General features: G+C 45.2%; 1 protein-coding gene across 3 annotated transcripts in view; it reads left to right on the top strand.

Moving 5' to 3' along the window:
- CTBP2 (C-terminal binding protein 2) overlaps nucleotides 1-21,509 on the top strand; it is a 48,437-nt gene that overhangs the window by 8,349 nt on the left and 18,579 nt on the right. The window contains exon 1 of one of the 3 annotated variants that reach the window (XM_009277953.1): nucleotides 6,414-6,470. The exons of the other annotated variants lie outside the window; for them this stretch is intronic. Coding sequence (XP_009276228.1) covers nucleotides 6,446-6,470 — 25 coding nt within the window. The 5' untranslated portion in view covers nucleotides 6,414-6,445. Of the gene's footprint in view, nucleotides 1-6,413; nucleotides 6,471-21,509 lie in introns of those variants that run through there. 3 annotated transcript variants of the gene reach the window in all.

The raw sequence follows: 21,509 nt of genomic DNA, 5'->3' as shown, positions 1-21,509 counted from the left end.
CCGTAATCCGAGAGATAAGCAGGTTGTCACTGTAAGAAGGAAACCAGCAGGCCTTACCTGAATGGTTGGAGCCGGTGGAGATCCTTGGAAAATACAGATATGAACAGCCAAGATGGCATTCTCATGTTTTATTTATATATGCAGATACATATACACATGAAAATGGGAAGAAAAACTCTCAAAAATATAATCAGTGTATCAGTCATTATCCATTTGGATCAGTACTTCTGCAGAGTCATCACTGTTTGCCAGAAGTGACTTCTTGTGGTTATCAAGCAATTTATTATTTCCTAGGTTGTCGTACCGACTTGGCAAGTAAATAAGCAGAAGGGACTTTGCTTAGACAGCAAACACAACAATAAGTAATAATTTAGGATATACTTTCAATCAAAAAAGTCACAAAAAGAAGATCAAAACTGAGGTCCCGTTGAAACATTTGGCATGTATTTTCCAGATGTGAAGGTGGTGTCTCCGGGTGGGTTACCTCCATGCCAAGGAGCCACATCGGGAGTCATAGGGTGGTGGGATGCAAGAACCTGACGATGCCCCCTTGACTTCCTTACTCGTCTTCTTAACCCTAACACGTTTCCTGACACTTGTTCTAACACTGCAAATCCCTGAGCAGTTTCAAGCTGCCTCCTACACACTCCTTTACTGACTCTGTAGATTATCAGCCTTTTCTTACGATGGTCTAGTCTCTTATTGGAGTCTCTCACTGTTACCCACAGAGTGAAAAAACCCCAGGAACGGAAATGTTACATGCAGTCATTCGTTGTGTTCTTTGCCTTCCTCTGAATGCCTTATTATAAAGTTTCAAATGAATATTCAAAAAGTACAGTAGTTCACGCAAGTGCATATATTTTGCTTTGTCGATGAAAGGAATCTTGATTAGTATGTATTATGAAAGATAAAAGAGAGTATTCAGTGTGGACAGCAGAGAGTTGTAGTATCTAGACCGTCCTGTTGGGACACTGAAGTAATCAGGAAAGCTGAAATGTAGCTTTAGTTATCCCACCTGGCCGGCAGTTCCAGTTCCTATTGATCTCAAGCTTTCCCTGTCTTTGAATTCTTGCTCATGTTGAGTGGACCTGCGTAAGAGTGGAAGTTGTTATCTTACCAGCTGAAACATTTGACTCAAGAATCTTAAATTTCCATTTCATTCTTGTTTGCAGCGGTTGTGGTTCTGTTTTGTCCGCAGTCAGGGCTGAAAGGTACAGAAAGCAGAATTACTATAATAACACCGATGATTACGCTGTAATGCAATGCCAAGCAACCTGTCATGCTCTGCATTGAAAGTTTTCCCCTTATGGTTCATATTTATTCAGAAGGGGAAGATGTTCTCTGTATTTGCCATTCATCCTAAAAGCACAAGTTCTTGAGCAGCACTGTGGCATCTCCCGTGCCGTGCTCTGGACAGAGGGTGAGCCTGTGTATCATCTCGCTGGCCTATGATAAGCAAGATACAGAGAGATATCGTGTGGACTAGCAGCCCCACGCTCTGGCTCATCAGCTCTTTTTTACTCCAGTTTTCTGTTTCCCAAGCTTGCATGAGAAAGGCCAACGAAATTAATATTTCTAATTTTTGGAGAATTCCTTTCTGGACAAGCAACTTCCAAAACAGGGCAGTGAGTGAAGTTGTGCTTCCATCTAAAAAATGGTAGTTTCGCCATTGATTTCAACAGAAGAATGATTTTACTCTCCCCTGCAAAAGCAACCAGCTCCACATAACTTACTTTTATTGCATTTCTTAAAATTAGATCTACAAAACCAATGGTTTCTTTAAGCAAGAGGAGCTGTAAATTTCATGCATTGAATGCCTGTGCATTATTAAAAATAATAGGTTATATTTGTCAAATGGATAATGAGTAGGTTTCTTTCTCTGTTTTTCAGTATTTTAATGAGTACAGGAAATGTTTGCTATTTATTTGCTTTCAGATTTTACCAAGGAGCTCTGGAGATAATTGTCAAATTTCCAAGTGTGTATCAATATTTCATGAAGTGCTGTTTTTCCTCTGTACGTTCAGGAGTTAGGTCATTAGCACTGGAGCTGTTATTAACAGTCTGAAGCAAGACATAAAAAGGAATTCCACTGAACACTTGCAAGTTTGCAATTGAAAATTTCCGAAACAAAATTCTAATAGAGGGCTCATGGGTAAAATAAATATCAGTAATATTACTCGGCTTCAAATGTTGCATGTTAAATCTGTTAGAGGATTTCTTGCTTGACCTCAGTTTCTGTAGTTTGTGGGCCTGATCCGGAGAATGCCGGGGCTTTGTGTGTGTGTTTGGCCCCACACCCGACACTTGCTACAAATTGGGGTGTACCTTACAGAGATAGGATATCCATCCATGTCATGCTTTGGGAAAACAAAAAAATATTCCACCTTTCTTACTACCAGCAAATTAAATTCTGTTGAATTAGTAAAGCCTAAATTGCTTTTAAATGTAGTACTGATTGGCACTGATACTGTTTTTGGTTATTTTTGCATGGTCAGCCTGACACTGAGGTGCAGTACTGGCTGTGTGTTGAGAACTATCGTTCTGGTTTGGATGTTTGCCATTTAAAAGTGGTTTAGTTGTGCGTGTGGTTGAATGTTTCTATTGTCTTCATTCTGATATTTCCGTTTTATGTGAAATCCTAATATTCCTGTTCTCGTTCTGATTAGGCAACTTACCACATTTTTGATTTACTCAGCCTAAAACTGCGATGTGTCAGGCTGGCCTCTGTTCCTATTAATGAACAGATAAGCCAGTCCGACTAGCTCACTGCGATGCTCTTAAGAAAAAAAAAACTCAGAAAATGAAAATGATTCATAGATACGAACCCACTGTGCTCTGCTGTAGAGAGAGTGCTGTACAAAAATAATTGATAAACTACTGTGGCTTTTTGACCATTATAAATGGCTGGGTTGCCATACATGCTTCACTAGGCACAGTTGAGTGGTAGCTGCGCAAAGAGCAAAAACTGAGACTCTAAACTTGGTTGAACTACATGAAGTCTGGAGCATTAGCGTGGAAATGTGAAAGTGTACAGAGAGCTGGAAGGTGGCTGGAAAGAGCATCCAGCTCTCCTGAAACAGAAAAAGTGCTTCAGAGATAGATTATTAAAGCAGAAAGGGAAAAAACCTGAGACTTTTGCATCTCTGAGAATGAAGCAGGAGAGGACTTCAAGCTGGAAGTAGGTGGGAAGTCATGGGAGAGTCATGGGAGGTCCCAGAACAGGCTGAGCGCCTCGGCTGCCCTGGGGAAAAGGATCCCAGGTGAGGGGATGGGATGCACTACAGCAGCAGGAGGTGGGACGTGATGTGACAGCAGCGGAGTGGAGCTGGATTTGCAAGACCTGTGGAGCAGGAGGCACAGAAGGAGCTTACTTGGCTGCTCCACCACAAAAGCGTGAATAGTGGGCAGGAAGCAGTGTCTCTTCCTTGGCCTCAAGTTGCGCCAGGGGAGGTTTAGATTGGACGTGAGGAAAAATTTCTTTACTGAAAGAGTGGTTAAACATTGGAAGAGGCTGCCCAGGGAAGTGGTGGAGTCACCATCCCTGGAGGTATTTAAAAGACGGGTAGACGAGGCGCTTAGGGACATGGTTTAGTGGGCCTGGTGGTGTTGGGTCGACGGTTGGACTCGATGATCTTAGAGGTCTTTTCCAACCTTAATGATTCTATGATTCCCTGGAGAGGGAGGGACAGGATCCGCGGGAAAGCAGAGCTGGCTGTTTTACAGCGGGATTTGAAGAAGATCCTCAGATGTGGCAGAAGATGTCAGAAGTGGCATATCTGTCTGTCTATATTTTGGGATAATTTTAAGATTAGTGACACTATGGGCTACAATAAACTGAAGGAGGTCACTTGTGAAAGCTAATGGCAATGCAAATCGTGGTAGCAGCTGAGGAGGAGAAAGAGAAATGGCAATTGTGCAATATTGACACAACAGGAGTGTGTGGAGATAATGAATTTGATCGTGGCTCAATATTATAAAGTTCCAGACTGTAAACAGAGATATTTGTCAGTGCTCAGGGTGAAAAACAGGTGCTTTCCTAAGTAAAAGCACCTTGTAAAGGATTTGCAACTGTGAGAGGTGTGTAAGAGAAATCCAGAGCAGATCCATTCGACTGTCTTGTTCTTCTGAGGTGGCACATGGAGGAGAAGAGGGAGTTTGAGAAGTTTGTAGTAAATGTGACTTTTGTAACTTGTGCTTAGTTCTGAAACTGAATTTTTCTCTCTTGGTAGTTGTTTCCTGGTAGTAGATTAGCTTTGTCCTGGGAAATGCAAAGGGAAGTTCCGTCCTACTGTGGCTTCTGTCCCTAGTACAGCGGTGGGACTGCTCAAGCAGAGGTTGGAAACAAGGCGTAGCCATGGTGTTACGTCCTTAGTAGTGGTGGCATTAGAGAGAAGAGTGGTGCTGAGAAAAATGAACCTGACCATTTGGTACCCATCCATGTGCATTTGTGTGCAGCTGGCAGGTGGGCTGAGGCAGGGAGGGGGGTAGGATCAGCGGAGAGGGAGACTGGTCTTTCGCAGTCATGAAGAAGGCAAGCACATCGGCAGAGACATATGGAAAGCAGATCTCACAGAAGGATTGGGAGAAACAACATTGGCTCCTGCAAGGCTCGGTGCTCGGGAGGTTTTGCACAGTGCAGATTCGTGTTACGCAACCAGTTTACGGTACAGGAAGTTGCAGAGCACTTAGTGAGAGCCAAAGGAGATGCTCCATCATTCTCCCAGGGGGACAGTGAGACGCTTTTGCTCCAGGAAGGAAGAGGCGTCAGATGCCAGTAAGGAAGAGTGCTGCTTTAACTCCTGAAAAGCCTCTCGCACTCGTCCCAGAGCCCTCAGGCTCCAGAGCAGCAGCTGGACTCGAGAAGATAAGCCGTTTGCAATGCAATTCCCATCTTCCTTTTGGTGGTTTTATGGTTCGGTCATGGATTGCCTGCACCAGGTGCCAAGAGTACATGATTCCTCTTTGCGATGCCCCCTGTAATGGGGAGAATCTGGCCATACTCTGCATACCGGGACAGTTTCCTGGGGAATCTCCAATTTCCTTTACTCCCACTCTGGGAAGTTATTAGGCATGCTGAGTTAATATGCCTCTTACCTATTTGTTTGTTTAATCCGTTCATAAGGCACATAGCCAAAGCACTGCAGTACTGAACAAGAAGTACATACTAAGAAATGCCAGACAGCCCAGGCAGCAGCCAGGCTGCAAGCACCGCTGAGCATAGCAAGGCTGGAAACTGCCCTGCAGAGTCAACAGGAGCAGCTTTCCTTTGGTGCAAACACATCTGGAGAAGTGGGAGAGGAAGGAAGAAGGTAGGAGAGCAGAAGAAAGGGGAAAATAGCAGAATCAGCAACAGTAAGCCAACCAAAATACTGCAGAAGGACAGATGGTGCCCTAAAGGTAGCCAGTTTCTAGGAAAGTATTCCATGCTTGAGAACAACGCTGCCTTTAACGTTCACAAAATGTTTGTGTTTCGAATTTTTTGTACGCTTCTCCTCTCAAGTTGGCGTACTTACGTGCTTGCTTTGTTTGCCTCTAGCTTCTACCCTTCATGGTGTTAGAAATACTCTGACTTGAGTCCATCCAAATACAGCAGTGCCGTGTTTGGTAAGTGGGTCATGAGCCCTTGGGGTCTGAGCAATGATTTTCAATTAGAATTTGGCAAAATAGCAAGTTAAAATTGTTTTTTAAAAAAATTGATTCCCAGATCCAAGATTTCATTCCATGTCACTTAAGATTAATTTTCTCATAAACAGAATGTGTAACCTGTGCTTTGCTGCTTTGTATCAAGCCACGTGGAGCTCCTGGGTGTCAGATGTAAAGTGATTTTGCAGGTCTCCTGGGGCGATGGCAATATTCCTGCTGCAGAGGTGTTTGGGGCAAAGATCCTCCAAGGAGCTGTACCTCTTCCTGTTCAGTTTGGGATGATTCTTTTTCATCTCCTGCGTGGAAGAGGATCACGAGTGTGTCCTCTGAGATTTTCTTTTTGGAGCCACACTCCAAAAACTCATCAGTTTTTCTGCTGCCATCGCTCTCCAGCTACATGTCTGCAGATAGCAGCCGTGCTCCTCAGCCTCCCTCATGTCAGACACCCGCGTTTCATTTCATTCTGGCGGCTGTTTGAAGCAGAAAAACACAAACACCCCGTGCTCAGTCACACAAAGTGGCAGCCCGCCATGACGAGGAGCATGCGCAGCCCTGGGAGGCCACAGCTTCATGTTCAATTACAGTAAGAGCATCTCAAGTGCACCCTTGGAAATGGTCCACAACCCATGTTTCTCCTTGGCCAGAGTCTTGCGCTTAGGAGAGGCATCAGTATGTTGGTTTTCTGCTGCAGCCAAGAAGTGTTTTCTCATTTTGCCTTCCCGGTCTCCCCAGACGCACGGCACAGCTGCCTCTTCCCCAGGAGCGCTGTTTTGGCACCAGCCGTTTGAATTTCCATAGCGGGATGCTGGATCGTCTCAGTGTGACAGGTATCAGCTTCTTTCTGATCACAGGTGTCAGGTGCTGGTTGGATTCACAGACCCACATGTGACCAGCACAGGGGAAAGCTGCAGTTTCTCTACCTATGGTTTTCTACACTTTTCTGTACAGTTACCCGTCTCTCTGTTGGGAGGTACCCTGCGCTGGCTTGAGAGATGTGCACAGTCTGAAATGTCTCTTCTTAGAGAGTTTATTGTGCTTTCAGGATGGGATCTGGTTTGCTGTTTAAAAAAAGCACACAACCTTCCTGGTTAGTGTCTTCCGTTTGCTACACGGCTCTCTAGTTCTTGTGCAACAGCACACTGGGTCTCCACAAGGACAGCTGGGCAAACCTGGCCAGCAAGCGAGCAGCGAGGTGTGGGTTTCTCAGGCTTCCTTACAGTTGGTCACACAGTGCTGGATGTCTCTGTACTCTCCCATTGCCCATCGCCAAGCACAAGAGCAGGGCAGAAGGCTGAGAAGATCACCACTGCAGCTGTATCGACAGGGATTCTCGGACGCTGTTGAAGCTGGGTTGACTGATGCTCTGAGAACGTGCCAGTAGTCTTGTGGACCACGTTGTGTGGTTGCAGCCCATGACATGAAACGTTTAGCTGCAGTAGGGATGTCCAGGGGATAGAGTGACAGCTCATCAAACTAGACAGAAGTTCTGTATTTGACATCTTGAGGTCAAAAACTGTCAGTTCCTTGATTTTTTACGGTGTCCTAAATCACTTGGGGAGTGTTTTGAGCCTTGTCAAAATGTATTAATTAAGGCCAAGTCATATTCACAAGCTTGTATTGCTCTGATTCAGCAGCAGGACCACACTTGATTTTCAGCCTAATAATTACAAGTGGTTTTGGAGGATCTGGGGGGCTGATAGAGCCAGTTTCTGTTTCCTCCAGAGCTGCATGTGCTACAGTTTTTACTTGCTCTTTGCCTTGGCTGTCTGTAGCATTGTTTTCCTCCTCCTTACGAACACAGCCAACTTTCTAATTAAGGAAACCACTCTGCAGCCATTGTGGCTGTTCATTTGAGTTCTTTGTCCATACCAAAGTTTCCAGCTCCCAAAAAGATTTTAAGTCACTCCTTACTACAGCTGAAGGAAGATAGGAGCTTTGGCTTAGGGCAGGCTTTTCCTTTAACTCTGTTAAGAAGCAGGCACTTCTGTGTGCAGCACATTCACTTCGTCAGAGCTTCAAATCCACCTCTGGCTATGACAAATACTGCTGAAGGTATTTTTCTGTTGGATTCTTATATGAAAAAAAAAAGTTATGAGAAACAAATATCACTTTGTGTTGGGCTTTACTGCTTACTGGGCTTTGAGCCTGAAAGGATTTAAAAGTCATCGTGCTCTAAGGGAAAGTTGTAGCGAGAAAGAGGAGGTGGAGGGTTGCTCCAGCCAGCTGTTGTGATTTGGGAAAAGGCTTGTCCTGACCAATGGAAAGGAGACGGAGAGGCAGCCAATGCTGGCACGGCTATGCCCAGTGAGATTAAGACCAAATTAGAAACTCGGCTTGCAAGGATTTATCATTTCCTTTATATTGTGACATTTATAAATGCAAATCTTTTTTATCTTAGTTGTTATCCTGTCTTGTATCTTTTGTTAATGAACGGGCATTGTCCTTACTTTATGCTGCACTGATAACTGTATGAAGAGGATGGAGACATACTCGCATGCATTACTGTGCCGTACAAAAGTACCTGAGTGTGCGAGGAAAGAATATGTGCACTTCTTAATATCTGTGCCAGCTCCTCTTGTCAGCCTTGAGCTGGGCGAGAGTCCTGGAGACAATGCCATGTTAATGCATCACAGTTCAGTGCTTTTGATATTTCACAGCGAAGCACAATAACTTTTTTTCTCATTTCGTTTCTGAAGTACACAAAATGCAGAACATATGCACTGCGTCAGGATTAATTGCTCTTGCCAGTCAACCCAGAGGAGATGCTCACATCAGGCCTGGTCGCTCACCCAGAGGGAACTCTTTGTGTCTGCTACTCTACCTTTGCGTCCTTAGCAACAGCAGCACCTTCTGCTTTTCAAATTCATTGTAGGTTAAAAATAAACCGCAAAGACCTAGTCATTCACACCTGGTCACTGGCAGTTTGCAGCTCTTTGAGAAAAGCAGCATTTGTTGCAATACTATCGGAGCATCCTTGCGGTAAAACTGGGTGCATGGAGGGACAACTGGGAAGCTGGGGCAGGAGAGCACACCCAGCAGATGCATGCGTCGTGTAGGTAGTGCACTGCATAGCCATCACGGGGGAATACACCCACACCCCTGCCTGGCCGTGTGGCTCTGGGGAAAGGTGAGCAGCCAAGGAGGTGCCCGATTTGCACCCTTTGCCCAGGACTCGTGCACCACTTGGTTTCCCTGTAGAGGGCCGTGGTGGCCCGGTGCTCAGCTGGGGTTGGGCTTTCCATCCCAGTAGATCTGCTTTCCATCCTAGATAGGTCCCATATGGAAGGGAGCTCTACCAGCCAAAATAAAGACATTCAGCAATCTGCCAGAGCCAGTTAAAGCATGTAGTTACAGGCAGAAAGAAATACAATTTGGGGTAGAGTATACAAAATGCATTTGCAAGGCATCGGAGCCTGATGCTAAGACATTCTTTCAACGTTGTTGTTGCCAATAGCTTCTCTTGTGCTCAGACCAAAACTATTTTGGGTGGAACATTTGCTCCCTACTTTCTAGCAAGCCTGGTCACAGGAATGAAGAATGGATTCTTTTCACTGGCCACAGCTGGTTTGAATGATCCCCACACTGAACCCATTGACTCCAGGCACTCCTCATGCGAATCGCAAGGAAGTAGCAACTGATTTTTTGTTTATGTGCCTGACAGGGGCAGAAACAGCGAAGCAGTCTCAAGTCGACTGAATGCTTGAATCCAGGCACATGCTGGGGAGGAGTCCTGGTGTGCGCTCCGTACCTAATGCTGGCAGCAAGCGTGATTCATCAGCTCAGTCTGAAGTAAGGAGGCAGAAGAGGGTGAGACGTGTTTCTATCGTGGGTGTCTGTGCAACGTCCTCTCCAACGCTTCCTGCGGGACTGCTGGAGAGCACAGCAGCATGGCTGTGTCCGGTACAGAAGATCCGTCATGCTCATTCGATGAGAGCTTGAAGAGGAGTCCTTCAAAAATTGTGACCCTTGCCTTACATACAAAGCAAAAAAAAAAATCTTGAAACCTGTCAATGTCAGTTGGCTAGACCTTGAACAAAGCATTGAGAGGGATCTGCTTCAATGCACCTCTCTCAAGGTCTGCTTCTTCTGAGGAGCAACAAAATAGCTTGTTTTAGAAAACTCACAAGATCATTTCCAGACCCTGTGACTGAGATCTGTGTATCTTCTTTTAGGTGATCCCTCTGTTGAGAGCAACTTCTAACAAGTTTCTGCAGAAGAATCACCTTTTTCCTTCTGATGGAAGAGGGTATCAGGGAAACAAATGGGCACAGAATTTGTCTTCTTGCAGAGAGACGACAGCAGGTCAAGGAAGGTGACCCATTTGTTGGGCTGAGAACCAGTGAAAGGTGTGGGAAAACTCCTGCTGAAAGTAATGCCACCAAATGGAAAGGGGTTTTGGGGTAATTACGAAGCCACCTCTGTATTCTTAAGTACTCTTAAGAAAGTCAGCTGGCCATGTGTTACAGATTTTTTTCACAATATTGGGTTTTTCCTTGTACTATCAAAGGTATTAATTAGAGGAATAGATTACACTGAGTACTGTACAGTTTACCTCTTGGGTGTTTGTGGAATGAACCATGAGAACACAGACATATTTGTGTGTGAGATTGTAAAATGCTCATTTAACTGGGTTTCCTGATGAGTACCATGTCTTACTTCACCTCTTTGCCACGTAGTCTGTACCTCTTGATTACAGCCAGCAGGGTGGTTTCATGTCAGTGACAGCTAATGTGCGAGGGGCTTTGGGATCCCCTAGGACACAGGCAGTACGTAAGATCATTGTTGTGGCAGGAGCCTTCTTTTTCATGATCCCAGGGAGTTTTCTCAGCCCACTCGGTTCATTTGATATGATTTGTAATCTGTATGATGTAATCAAGTGTACAAATTTGTAGGCAGGGGTATGATGCATCAGCATCCATCTTTGCCAAGTGTTTTCTACTGCAAGGCAGGAAACTTTTGTCAACTTTCTGAAACTTCAGTACAGGACTCTCCCTTTCTCCCCCTTCCCTTACCTCCTTCCCAAGAAAGAAATGAAATCTGAGTAGTTCATTTTGCTGTACCTCGCTCTTCCGGTGGGTTTGTGGCACAATTTTAAAATTAAAAAAATCAATTAATTGAGAATAACCATAGGGTATGTAACTACAGCTTTTAGGCTGATAGGCGATGGGTTTTATTGAACCGATAAAAATATAGAAAACCGTTAGAGGGAAACAGCTTACTGCAGTGGTATCATTCAGTGTGATTTACAGTTTTATAACTGTAGGCAAATTTGAAATATTTTTCACTATCTTCAGTATACATTATTAGATAAACCCATAGCCTGTGCTTACTTACATCAGCATTGACTTTCTTCTCTGTGATAGTGAAGAGACATAAAAATGAAGACGTTTTTAGCCCACTATAGTTTAACGTGGTTTCAAGAGCAGTCAGTTTCTCTACAGCTTTGGATTTTATTCGACACAATGCACTGAGGATGTCTGTAGGAAATGCCTCCCAGCAGCTGCAGGAGTTGCAGTGCAGCTATTCTTTGCATGCACAAGAAAATGACACCTTAAACTGTAGGCAAATTTGAAATATTTTTCACTATCTTCAGTATACATTATTAGATAAACCCATAGCCTGTGCTTACTTACATCAGCATTGACTTTCTTCTCTGTGATAGTGAAGAGACATAAAAATGAAGACGTTTTTAGCCCACTATAGTTTAACGTGGTTTCAAGAGCAGTCAGTTTCTCTACAGCTTTGGATTTTATTCGACACAATGCACTGAGGATGTCTGTAGGAAATGCCTCCCAGCAGCTGCAGGAGTTGCAGTGCAGCTATTCTTTGCATGCACAAGAAAATAAGACACCTTTAAATATGAAGATCATTGACCAAAATGTCAGCTCACGAAAAACAGAGAGAAAATACAGATCCTTGCAGGAGTGCTTTATTCCAGCATCCTGATCTCCCTCCTTTAGCTCTTGTTGCATTGCTGAGGTTGCCCCTGTGAGAAAAGCCGTGCATCAGAGCTGGGGGAGGCAAGGGCAGGGCTGCCTCATGCCTGGATGAAGTCCTTCGTGCCCCACGCTGTGACCAAATGAGTGTAGTGAACTTCAGGGGCTGCTGGGATGCAGCCTGGAGCTGGGACAAGCCCTGGGACAAGCTGGGGCTGCAGCACTACAGCCCCATCCCAAGGCAGTGGGAGGGTGGGAAGGAGGCACCCATGGTGCTCCAGGGTGGGTGTTGAAGTACCGTAGCACGGGAATAGCTCGTCGTTCTTGGAATCGAAAAATAAGAATCTGCCAGTGTGTTATCTAGATTAATGAAGATTAAATGTGCTGTATAAATACATCAGAAGCACGATTGTGCCGTTATCCCTTGGGCTACTCTGGCTTACAAGGAGAAAAGGTTGATTTGTATTTGTAGATGATTTTGCTTGCTCTGCCAATGTTCATTTTTGTTTTATTACGAAACCCAGGGAGCATGTATTTCTTTTGCTCAAAGATGGAGCAGATTAGCAAAGATTTTTCTAGATTATCATATCTTAAATAGCTCTGTTTTAAGATAAATTTTTCATCTATCATTACTTGTGAGGGGTTTTGATACTATTTTAAACACTGATGATAAATTAGGGAGGTTGTAAGCTCTATTATTCAAGGAATTGTGCAATATTTGGACATTGAACGTGGTTTCTATAAACCAGAAGACACTTGTGTGCGGCTGACCGGGCTGCGTGCCCTCTGGCTGGTATGGGAGAGGTGGGGATGAAGTGGCTACAACAGTAGGATTTGCAAAACGATGAGAGTTTAACCTAGCCTTGACTCGAGCCCACCCTGGGTGTGCAGGAAAACCCCATGCAGAAACCCTTGACGGGGTGATTGTCACTCGTGCTGACAGATGCGGTGTCTCAGGGTGAATAGGTACTTTTGGTATCAAAGTTAGTGATGGTGTTTAGTAGACATTGCTTGGTCCACTGTCCTAATTTAAGACGTGAAATGTGTGGCTGTGGATTATCACTAATCCGAGGAGAACTTTTTTAGGGTCAGGGATGAGAAAAAATGTTAGGTATGTTCTCGCCTGTTCCTAGTGCGTGTTGCTCAACCAGGGCCCAAGAATAGCCCAGCTGGAAAGCTCTGGAGGGGTTTGTTTCAGCCTCCGAAAGCCTTGAGAGGACCAGGGAGGCGAGGTGGGGTGGCCAGAGGCACCGCAGGTTCCACCTCAGTCCTTACTTGGAGCTTCCTTCCACTGTAGCAAAAGAAATCACATCTCTAACATTATTTGAGATCTTTGGAAGAGAGTTTTGGGTTGTTCCGGCCACGTTCAGGTCCAAAGGCTGTCAAGGTGGTGATGTATCAGGAGAAGGTGTGTGGAGGCTGGGGCTGAGGTCCCCCAGGTGTGTGCAATGCAGCCCCCAGCCCTGCAGCCCGTGTTTTGCAGCAAGGCAGGAATGCTAGCAGCCAGGAAAAGCCTGATAAGGGCAGAAAATAGAGAACGTGAAAGTTAATCATTAAACTTTTTTAAATATGAAGATCATTGACCAAAATGTCAGCTCACGAAAAACAGAGAGAAAATACAGATCCTTGCAGGAGTGCTTTATTCCAGCATCCTGATCTCCCTCCTTTAGCTCTTGTTGCATTGCTGAGGTTGCCCCTGTGAGAAAAGCCGTGCATCAGAGCTGGGGGAGGCAAGGGCAGGGCTGCCTCATGCCTGGATGAAGTCCTTCGTGCCCCACGCTGTGACCAAATGAGTGTAGTGAACTTCAGGGGCTGCTGGGATGCAGCCTGGAGCTGGGACAAGCCCTGGGACAAGCTGGGGCTGCAGCACTACAGCCCCATCCCAAGGCAGTGGGAGGGTGGGAAGGAGGCACCCATGGTGCTCCAGGGTGGGTGTTGAAGTACCGTAGCACGGGAATAGCTCGTCGTTCTTGGAATCGAAAAATAAGAATCTGCCAGTGTGTTATCTAGATTAATGAAGATTAAATGTGCTGTATAAATACATCAGAAGCACGATTGTGCCGTTATCCCTTGGGCTACTCTGGCTTACAAGGAGAAAAGGTTGATTTGTATTTGTAGATGATTTTGCTTGCTCTGCCAATGTTCATTTTTGTTTTATTACGAAACCCAGGGAGCATGTATTTCTTTTGCTCAAAGATGGAGCAGATTAGCAAAGATTTTTCTAGATTATCATATCTTAAATAGCTCTGTTTTAAGATAAATTTTTCATCTATCATTACTTGTGAGGGGTTTTGATACTATTTTAAACACTGATGATAAATTAGGGAGGTTGTAAGCTCTATTATTCAAGGAATTGTGCAATATTTGGACATTGAACGTGGTTTCTATAAACCAGAAGACACTTGTGTGCGGCTGACCGGGCTGCGTGCCCTCTGGCTGGTATGGGAGAGGTGGGGATGAAGTGGCTACAACAGTAGGATTTGCAAAACGATGAGAGTTTAACCTAGCCTTGACTCGAGCCCACCCTGGGTGTGCAGGAAAACCCCATGCAGAAACCCTTGACGGGGTGATTGTCACTCGTGCTGACAGATGCGGTGTCTCAGGGTGAATAGGTACTTTTGGTATCAAAGTTAGTGATGGTGTTTAGTAGACATTGCTTGGTCCACTGTCCTAATTTAAGACGTGAAATGTGTGGCTGTGGATTATCACTAATCCGAGGAGAACTTTTTTAGGGTCAGGGATGAGAAAAAATGTTAGGTATGTTCTCGCCTGTTCCTAGTGCGTGTTGCTCAACCAGGGCCCAAGAATAGCCCAGCTGGAAAGCTCTGGAGGGGTTTGTTTCAGCCGCCGAAAGCCTTGAGAGGACCAGGGGGGCGAGGTGGGGTGGCCAGAGGCACTGCAGGTTCCGCCTCAGTCCTTACTTGGAGCTTCCTTCCACTGTAGCAAAAGAAATCACATCTCTAACATTATTTGAGATCTTTTTGGAAGAGTTTTGGGTTGTTCCGGCCACGTTCAGGTCCAAAGGCTGTCAAGGTGGTGATGTATCAGGAGAAGGTGTGTGGAGGCTGGGGCTGAGGTCCCCCAGGTGTGTGCAATGCAGCCCCCAGCCCTGCAGCCCGTGTTTTGCAGCAAGGCAGGAATGCTAGCAGCCAGGAAAAGCCTGATAAGGGCAGAAAATAGAGAACGTGAAAGTTAATCATTAAACTTTTTCTGTTATCTTTGTTCAGCCAGGAAAACTGAAGCTAGGCAAAGTTTTCAGGGAGAGATAATATCTTTTATTAGACCAAATTGTATAGTTAGAAAAACACACGTGCTTTTGGGAGCACATGCTTTTCTTCAGATATCCACAATTGCACATTACATTAAAAATAAAATTCATTTCATTTTCAAAAGGTTTAACCAATATTTGAAAGAACTGAATTTAAAAGCAACTCACAAAAAAATATCACATTTGGTTTAATTTGATTTGGACATTTTAAGAAAGATTCAATAGCCCTGAGTTACAAAAGACTTTTTTCTGGCTTGAAGTTTATTAGTAGAAACCTGACATCTGTATACATGGAGTCAAAATTTCTACATGCAGTCGCAAAAGCATGTTCTTTTGTGCGCCTGAGAAGTCTTTGTAAGTGTATGGACATGCTCTTATTTCTTTCTGAGATACTTACAATGCCCTTTTGCAACTTCAAGATGCTCTCAGCATACAGCAATTATTAGTGAGCGGCTAGTAAGGCTCTACAAAGATGCAAAGTCAGAATGTTTAAAAAGGGTGAGTTTAAAATGCAGAGAGTTCTCTGTCCTGATCACCACTTTTTTCCCTCAGTATAAAAAAAACATGATTAAATTTTAATATTCTAAGATTTGGGAGTTTCTTACTAATCAGTGTATTGTTATTAATCAGTGTACTTTCTATGTTACAGGAGATAAGATGCTATTTTTAATAAAATTTCCAGTGAGAGGTTTTGTACGTTCACCCTGACCTCATGAAATCTTCAGCTTACAATCCAGTTTTGTGTTGAGTTTTTCCTTTTTTCTTTTTGGAGTGCTTTTTTTTTGATAGCCTTCTACGTCGTGCAATACATCAATTTAAAATCCCCTCAATCCAGCTTACTCTCAGTTGTATTAATGCATGGCTCGAGGGCACAAATAGCTAAAAAGGACTGTATTGTGTGGCATCTCTAAAATCTTTTTTCAGAGAAGTTGGATAAAGAGATTGAGGTTTCTTGGGGGGGGTTATGGGTTGGGTTTTTTTCCCGCTGACTGAGCAGCCTTGCACGTGACTCAGAAGAAGACGTCAGGGTGGGAGATGCTGCTGGGCCCTGAGTCACCCCATTCCTGTTGACCTCTCCGGCAGAGCAGGCTCCTCTGGGAAAGTGGCTGCAAGCACATTGTGGGATCCTTCTTCATTTTACCAGTGTATCTGGGGAGACAGCTTTACAACGATATTAAAAATAATAAAAATATTAGTTAAGGAACATGGGTCAAAGCAGGACTGAGTTTCTTTGCCATACTTTTCCCAGGACATTACATATAGAGCTCTGTCTTCTTAATGCAGTCAAGACCAGTAAATCCTGCCCAAGGTGGAACCAGTCTTTTCCAATATGTAGTAAAAAAACACAGAAAATATTGGGGTTCTGTAAGATTCAGAAAGTATAACCCAAGGGGAAGGTCAGAGCGAGCTGGTTGTTCCCCCAGCTCTGCCGTTGCCCACAGGGCCATGCCCACACAGAGCTGATGGGCTGCAGGCAGAGCTGCTGTTCTGCAGGCAGAGTTGCAGGCAGAGCTGCTGGTCTGGGGTGTCCAGGGGACGATGCTCCCAGATGAGCATACTCTCATAGCTGGGAAGCTATGAGCTGGGAGCTGGGAGCTGGGAGCATCTCTCCATAGCTGGGAAGACCCACAAGGTGAACAGCCTCCCTCTGTAAACTGTTCTTCCGAAGGATAAAATCAATTCTCATGTACATCTTCCCTGTTCTGTGTGGTGCAATCATCTTCTTTATCTCCCATGACAGTGCGCCTTCTCGCCTGGCAAATATTTGATAATGCGCCTCAAGGGGATATCAGCCTGATCCAAGAAAGCGTTTCTGTTAGGGACAGCACGCGTTGAAATACGTGCTGAGCTGAAGTATCCACTTAAGGGTTGTCCTCCACCACGGTGGGTTTCCTGGTAGCCTCAGTGACTTCCTTGGGTGAGAGCAGAAGGGCCAGGAGCTGGGGAGCTTGGGGAAGGGCACCCTGCCTTTGGGGAACCTCCCACCCAGGCCGGGGCCACGCTTGGGGCTGCAGAAGTAGTGGAGTACAGCTTTGTTTGCTAACCATGGGGAGCAGGTGGGTTCTGATGGTCGTTGCCAAGCCCAAAGTTTTGTTTGCTTTGTTTTTATGCTTCTGGGCTGTTTTAAATGTCAACAGGAATTCAACACATGCCCTTCTTTTTTCAGTGTAACTGCGATAAAATCCTATGATATACTTACAAAGCATTAGTTGTAAATCAACTTTAATAACAAGTAGGTTGTAGTTAAGTGCTTTCGAATGTTAGTATTTAGGGTTTTTTTCTCACTTAGTTATGATCCAGCTCTGCAAGGAAGTGAGGGTGTTTATCTTGGGGAAATGAGTGGGATTTGCAGGCATTCAGCACCTCCCAGGACCTTCCAGGGTTATTCCCTCACTCATATATTTCCATTTTGCCATCCTTTCTGCACTAAACCGAATTGGTCTCAAATTCCTCAAAGAGCGATGGGAGAGCACGGGGGGGTCCGGGTACAAACCGGGACAGGGAAAGAAATGAAAAAAAAGTGAAGCAAGAAAGTGGGATGACAAAAGTAGGAGTCCTGTACAGGCTGTGAACACACTGCAGAAAAGCTGGAAATGTGGCAGCGGTTGCGCTTCCTCTCCACAGCGAGGTTTCCTTCATTTGATCTTCATTGTGGAAAAGAGGTGGGGACCTGAGAGCGGGGATGTAGATGGAGCAGCGATAGGAAGGGAGAAAGTTATCAGAGCTCCAGTGCCCTAGACAGAAACATTTCACGTTCATAGGTTGAAGAGTGGCCGATTTCAGTCTCCAGAAGGGATGACCTTGCAACAGTGTCACTGAACAGACGGTTCCAGCTGGGCTTGTGCGCTTGGCAAGTGCCCAGGAGCTATTTTAATAGGTCTTACAAGGGGTGAGGCCTTGGCAAGACCTGTGGGTTTTTGAGTGAGCTCACTGTCTTTTTTCCTTTAGTAGCTAGCAAGTGTCACTCAAGCTGTGGAAGAGCCCCCGGGAGCACGCACAGTGTGTCTCACAGGGCTCAGGGACAACCCTCGTGCTTCTTTTTCTGCTGGTGTGCATCACTTTGAAAGGCATCACTCACTGCCCACGGCTTGAAAGTTTTGTGCCATTTATCACTTTGAACGAAGATGCTGGAGATGTCCAGGTGGACTTAAAGGATTGAAACCATCCCTCGCCCCAGGCCAGGGCCTCGGGTGCTCCCTGGGTGGTCACAGCTCCTGCCGCAGCCCACGACCCATCTGCAGCGTTTGCAGGAGGAATCAAGGCAGCCGCCAGCCCTTTTTGGCACTTTGCACTTGGCCAAAGGTTGCTTTGGGGAGGCTCTTAAAGTCAAGCTGGGCTCTCACTGAAGACTCCCACATTGTCCTCGTAGAAAGAGCATTAGGTAAAGCCTGGGCTGGATCCTTGGTGGGTTGTTCTTGCTGCAAACAAATGACTTGAGATGACAACAGCTCATAAGGCAGATGTGGAGAGGAGAATTTATCTTCCAAAAGGCTGCCCAGGCTCCCACCCCAGCAAAGCAGTCTTATCTCGCCAGCTTGCTCATCTGTGCAGTAGAAGCATCACCGTACAGGGAATGCTGTAAGCCAACAGTGAACAGCAACCGCTGTCCTCCCCAGCACAGAAACTCCCTCGACGCCATCTTGACCCTCCTCTGGGATCTACAGAAAACCTCCTGCAGATCTCAAAAATGCCAGCAGCAAAGCAGAGCAGCATATAGAAAGCCTTATGTGTATCTTACTTAAAACATTGATAGCACTTTTGGTGCAGCATAATGGGAAGGACTAATATGTCAGTGGTTAACGCCAGCATAATTTAATTCCTACAAGTATCTCACAACATGGCATTTTCTTTGTTTTCCACTCAGAATCACTCATTATCAATGTGCAAACGCAAGTTTAAAAGGTGCTGGTGGCACACGGACAGCTAGTGTGATTAAACCCCTCTCACTTCCCAAAAGCTGAATCCAAGTGTTTGCTTTGATGGATTACCATTTCTTTTTTTCATTCGAGGGAAATTTCCAGTCTAAACCATAGGGCTGTCAGTTGTCCGTCTGTGCGATAAAACCGAGTTTGCATCCCGCAATGCTGGTACATTGTTTGCAGTCCCGCTGCTGGTCTCGTCGTGGTCTCAGGCAGCAGTGTTTCAGGCTGTCCCCATACCAGGGATGTCTCTGCTGGTCAGCAGGCTCATCTTTAGCCTTGATTTTTGCATCTCATCTTCCAAAATGTCTTTAAAGCTTCCGAATCCCTCAGGGTGATTTGAAGTCCAGGCAGCCTCCTGCCCAGATGGCTAATATCAGCAGCTCTCCCCTGCACCCTCGTGTAAAGCATCAGCATCATTCACCTTGGTTTTATTTATTTTATCTTTTAAAAAAAACAAAAAACAAAAAAACAATGAAAGCTGTCCATTTCCTGGAGCAGCTCATTTGTTTTTTACTGCTGTAGTTTGTTTCCATTGGGATAGAAGGGAAAAGGTAAATGGATAAAGAAGGACCCGAAGGAGAACTGGCGCAGGATGTCGTCCCTTCTGCGTGATGCCGTATGGCTGGAATGTGTGTCACAGGGGTGAACGTCACACGTATGAAATGTAAAGAATATATACTACAGCTGAAGTGGCAGAGAAAGTATTTTCTCACGTTTCTGGATAATATATCAAGAAAGCCATCTGCTAAGCACTACAAATACAATTTGTTTTCAGCACTGGGCTTGGTAATGGAGTACGTTTGAGGGGAATTTATTGGGGTTTTTTGCTACCTTCTCCATACTGTTTTTAATAGGAGCTGCAAAGCTCAGCCCTGGGCAGTGGGACGGTTTGAGAGTCCATATGGTGTCTGAATCATAGAATCATAGAATAGTTTGGGTTGGAAGGGACCTTTAAAGGTCATCTAGTTCAACCCCGCTGCAATGAGCAGGGACAACATAGCCACACCACAAACCGTAACTGGGTTTTTCCCCTTTTTTTCCCATTCCTCTTTTAAAAAAAAAATGAATACAAGAAACTGAGCTCCTGTGAGCAAGCATTTTTTCTTCCAGGTGCTTCTTTTAGCTTTCTTGGTAGCATCCCTCACTGCCCCATATGGCCTCTCCCATCTGCTCTGCCATCTCTCTCGTGTGCCCTGGCAGCTCCCACTGCCTCCCCAGGGTCGCCATCCCATCCGTCCGTCCCCTGCTCCACACTCCTGCTTCTCGGGGTCCCTGGCCGGCCCTTGGGGCCAGCACATCCCTTGGGCACCCCCCATCTCCCATCGCCCATTTACCCACCTGGCAGCCTGGGAATAACCAAAACACCGACAATTTGATATGGAAGGTATACAGCAGAGGCTACATATTACATTACTTTTTCATTGTATTACACCAGTTTATATACTTGCAGCTGTATCTAGAGTGCTCCTGGATGAGATTTAGTTCAGTCCCGAGATGATTACTTCATAGAAGAAGAGTGCTCCAGAGTTTTGCAAAGCTTGTGCTTCGCTTTCCTGCCCCAAGACAGCATCCCCATGGCATCAGGAGTGGGTTATGCGTATCTTGGTCCTTTAATGGGGGTCTGCAAAAGGAAGTGAAGAGGTGTATCTGTCTCTGGTATGTGTTATCTACAGGAATTCAAATAAGAGTAAGGAAATGCCACATACATATACTCCTCGTATTTTTATGAGCATTTCTCTGTGGTTGCTGTCTGCTTCTGTAGTTCAGCTGGGGACTGTAATCATGGTGTTCATATCAGCTAATAAGGATATCATTTTATATGGGAATTTCCTATGAATTTTTAAAAATACATTCTTAAAGGAAGTCCTGAAAAGTTACCTGAAAAGGGAACTGGCAGAAAGCCAGCTGTTACGTGCTGACAGGAGGAAATGCACTTGGAGAGGTCAGGAGTTTGCACAGGCTCTTCCCAACAGCAGGTACGAGTTTTTTTCCTTTCTGGCAGGGACCCTGCCCCTCAGGGGGGAGGATGGGCCTTGCTCTTTGGCCATCTTTCTGGAGCTCGGGAGTTTCTCTGAAGCGTGATTTCCCTCACCGGAGAAGACTGCCATGAACCCTCCAGTGGGCTGGAAGTCACCTCCGCTTTGCCATCGTCCCCCTTCCCCGTGGCAACCCTGGCTGCAAGCATGGAGCCTATCAGCTCCAGCTGCGTTACGGACATCAGTTCAAACACCCAGATCTCCTCCAAACGAGAAGATTTCACAGTCTTTTCCCGGTAGGATCCTGGCAGTCTCAAAGATGCTTTGCTTTAGAAAAACCACAGCACGATTATTTATAAAAAAGACATTTGATGTCACTTTCTAAACTGGCTGTGTATTTGTGTGGCTTCTGTCTGTACAGTACCAAGCGCCTCCAGAGTATTTACAATTAGAAATAACAGTAAATACCTGTTTTCCCCTGACTGCGAGATAAAGACTGTGTCTTATTTCATTTTTTCATATGCATTTATTATGAGAAGCATCTATTAACAGGAAAAGTTAAGTGAAAGAAAGAGCATCACTTGTGAGTATGCTGCGATAGAGGAGGGTGGTCCTCTCGGTCCTGCAGCACCTGCAGTGCTTTCCAAAAACATCCCCATCCTCACAGAAACCTTCCTTCAGCACTTGTTCGATGGCACCTTTGCAACTCGCTTACGTCTTTCTGCTTGCAAGTGATACTGCTAAAGTTTGAAACCACCATGGG

Source organism: Aptenodytes forsteri, unplaced genomic scaffold (assembly GCF_000699145.1).
Source record: "Aptenodytes forsteri isolate BGI_AS27 unplaced genomic scaffold, ASM69914v1 Scaffold15, whole genome shotgun sequence".
NCBI classification, from domain to species: Eukaryota; Metazoa; Chordata; class Aves; order Sphenisciformes; family Spheniscidae; genus Aptenodytes; species Aptenodytes forsteri.
This window is presented reverse-complemented; position numbering and strand designations above follow the sequence as displayed.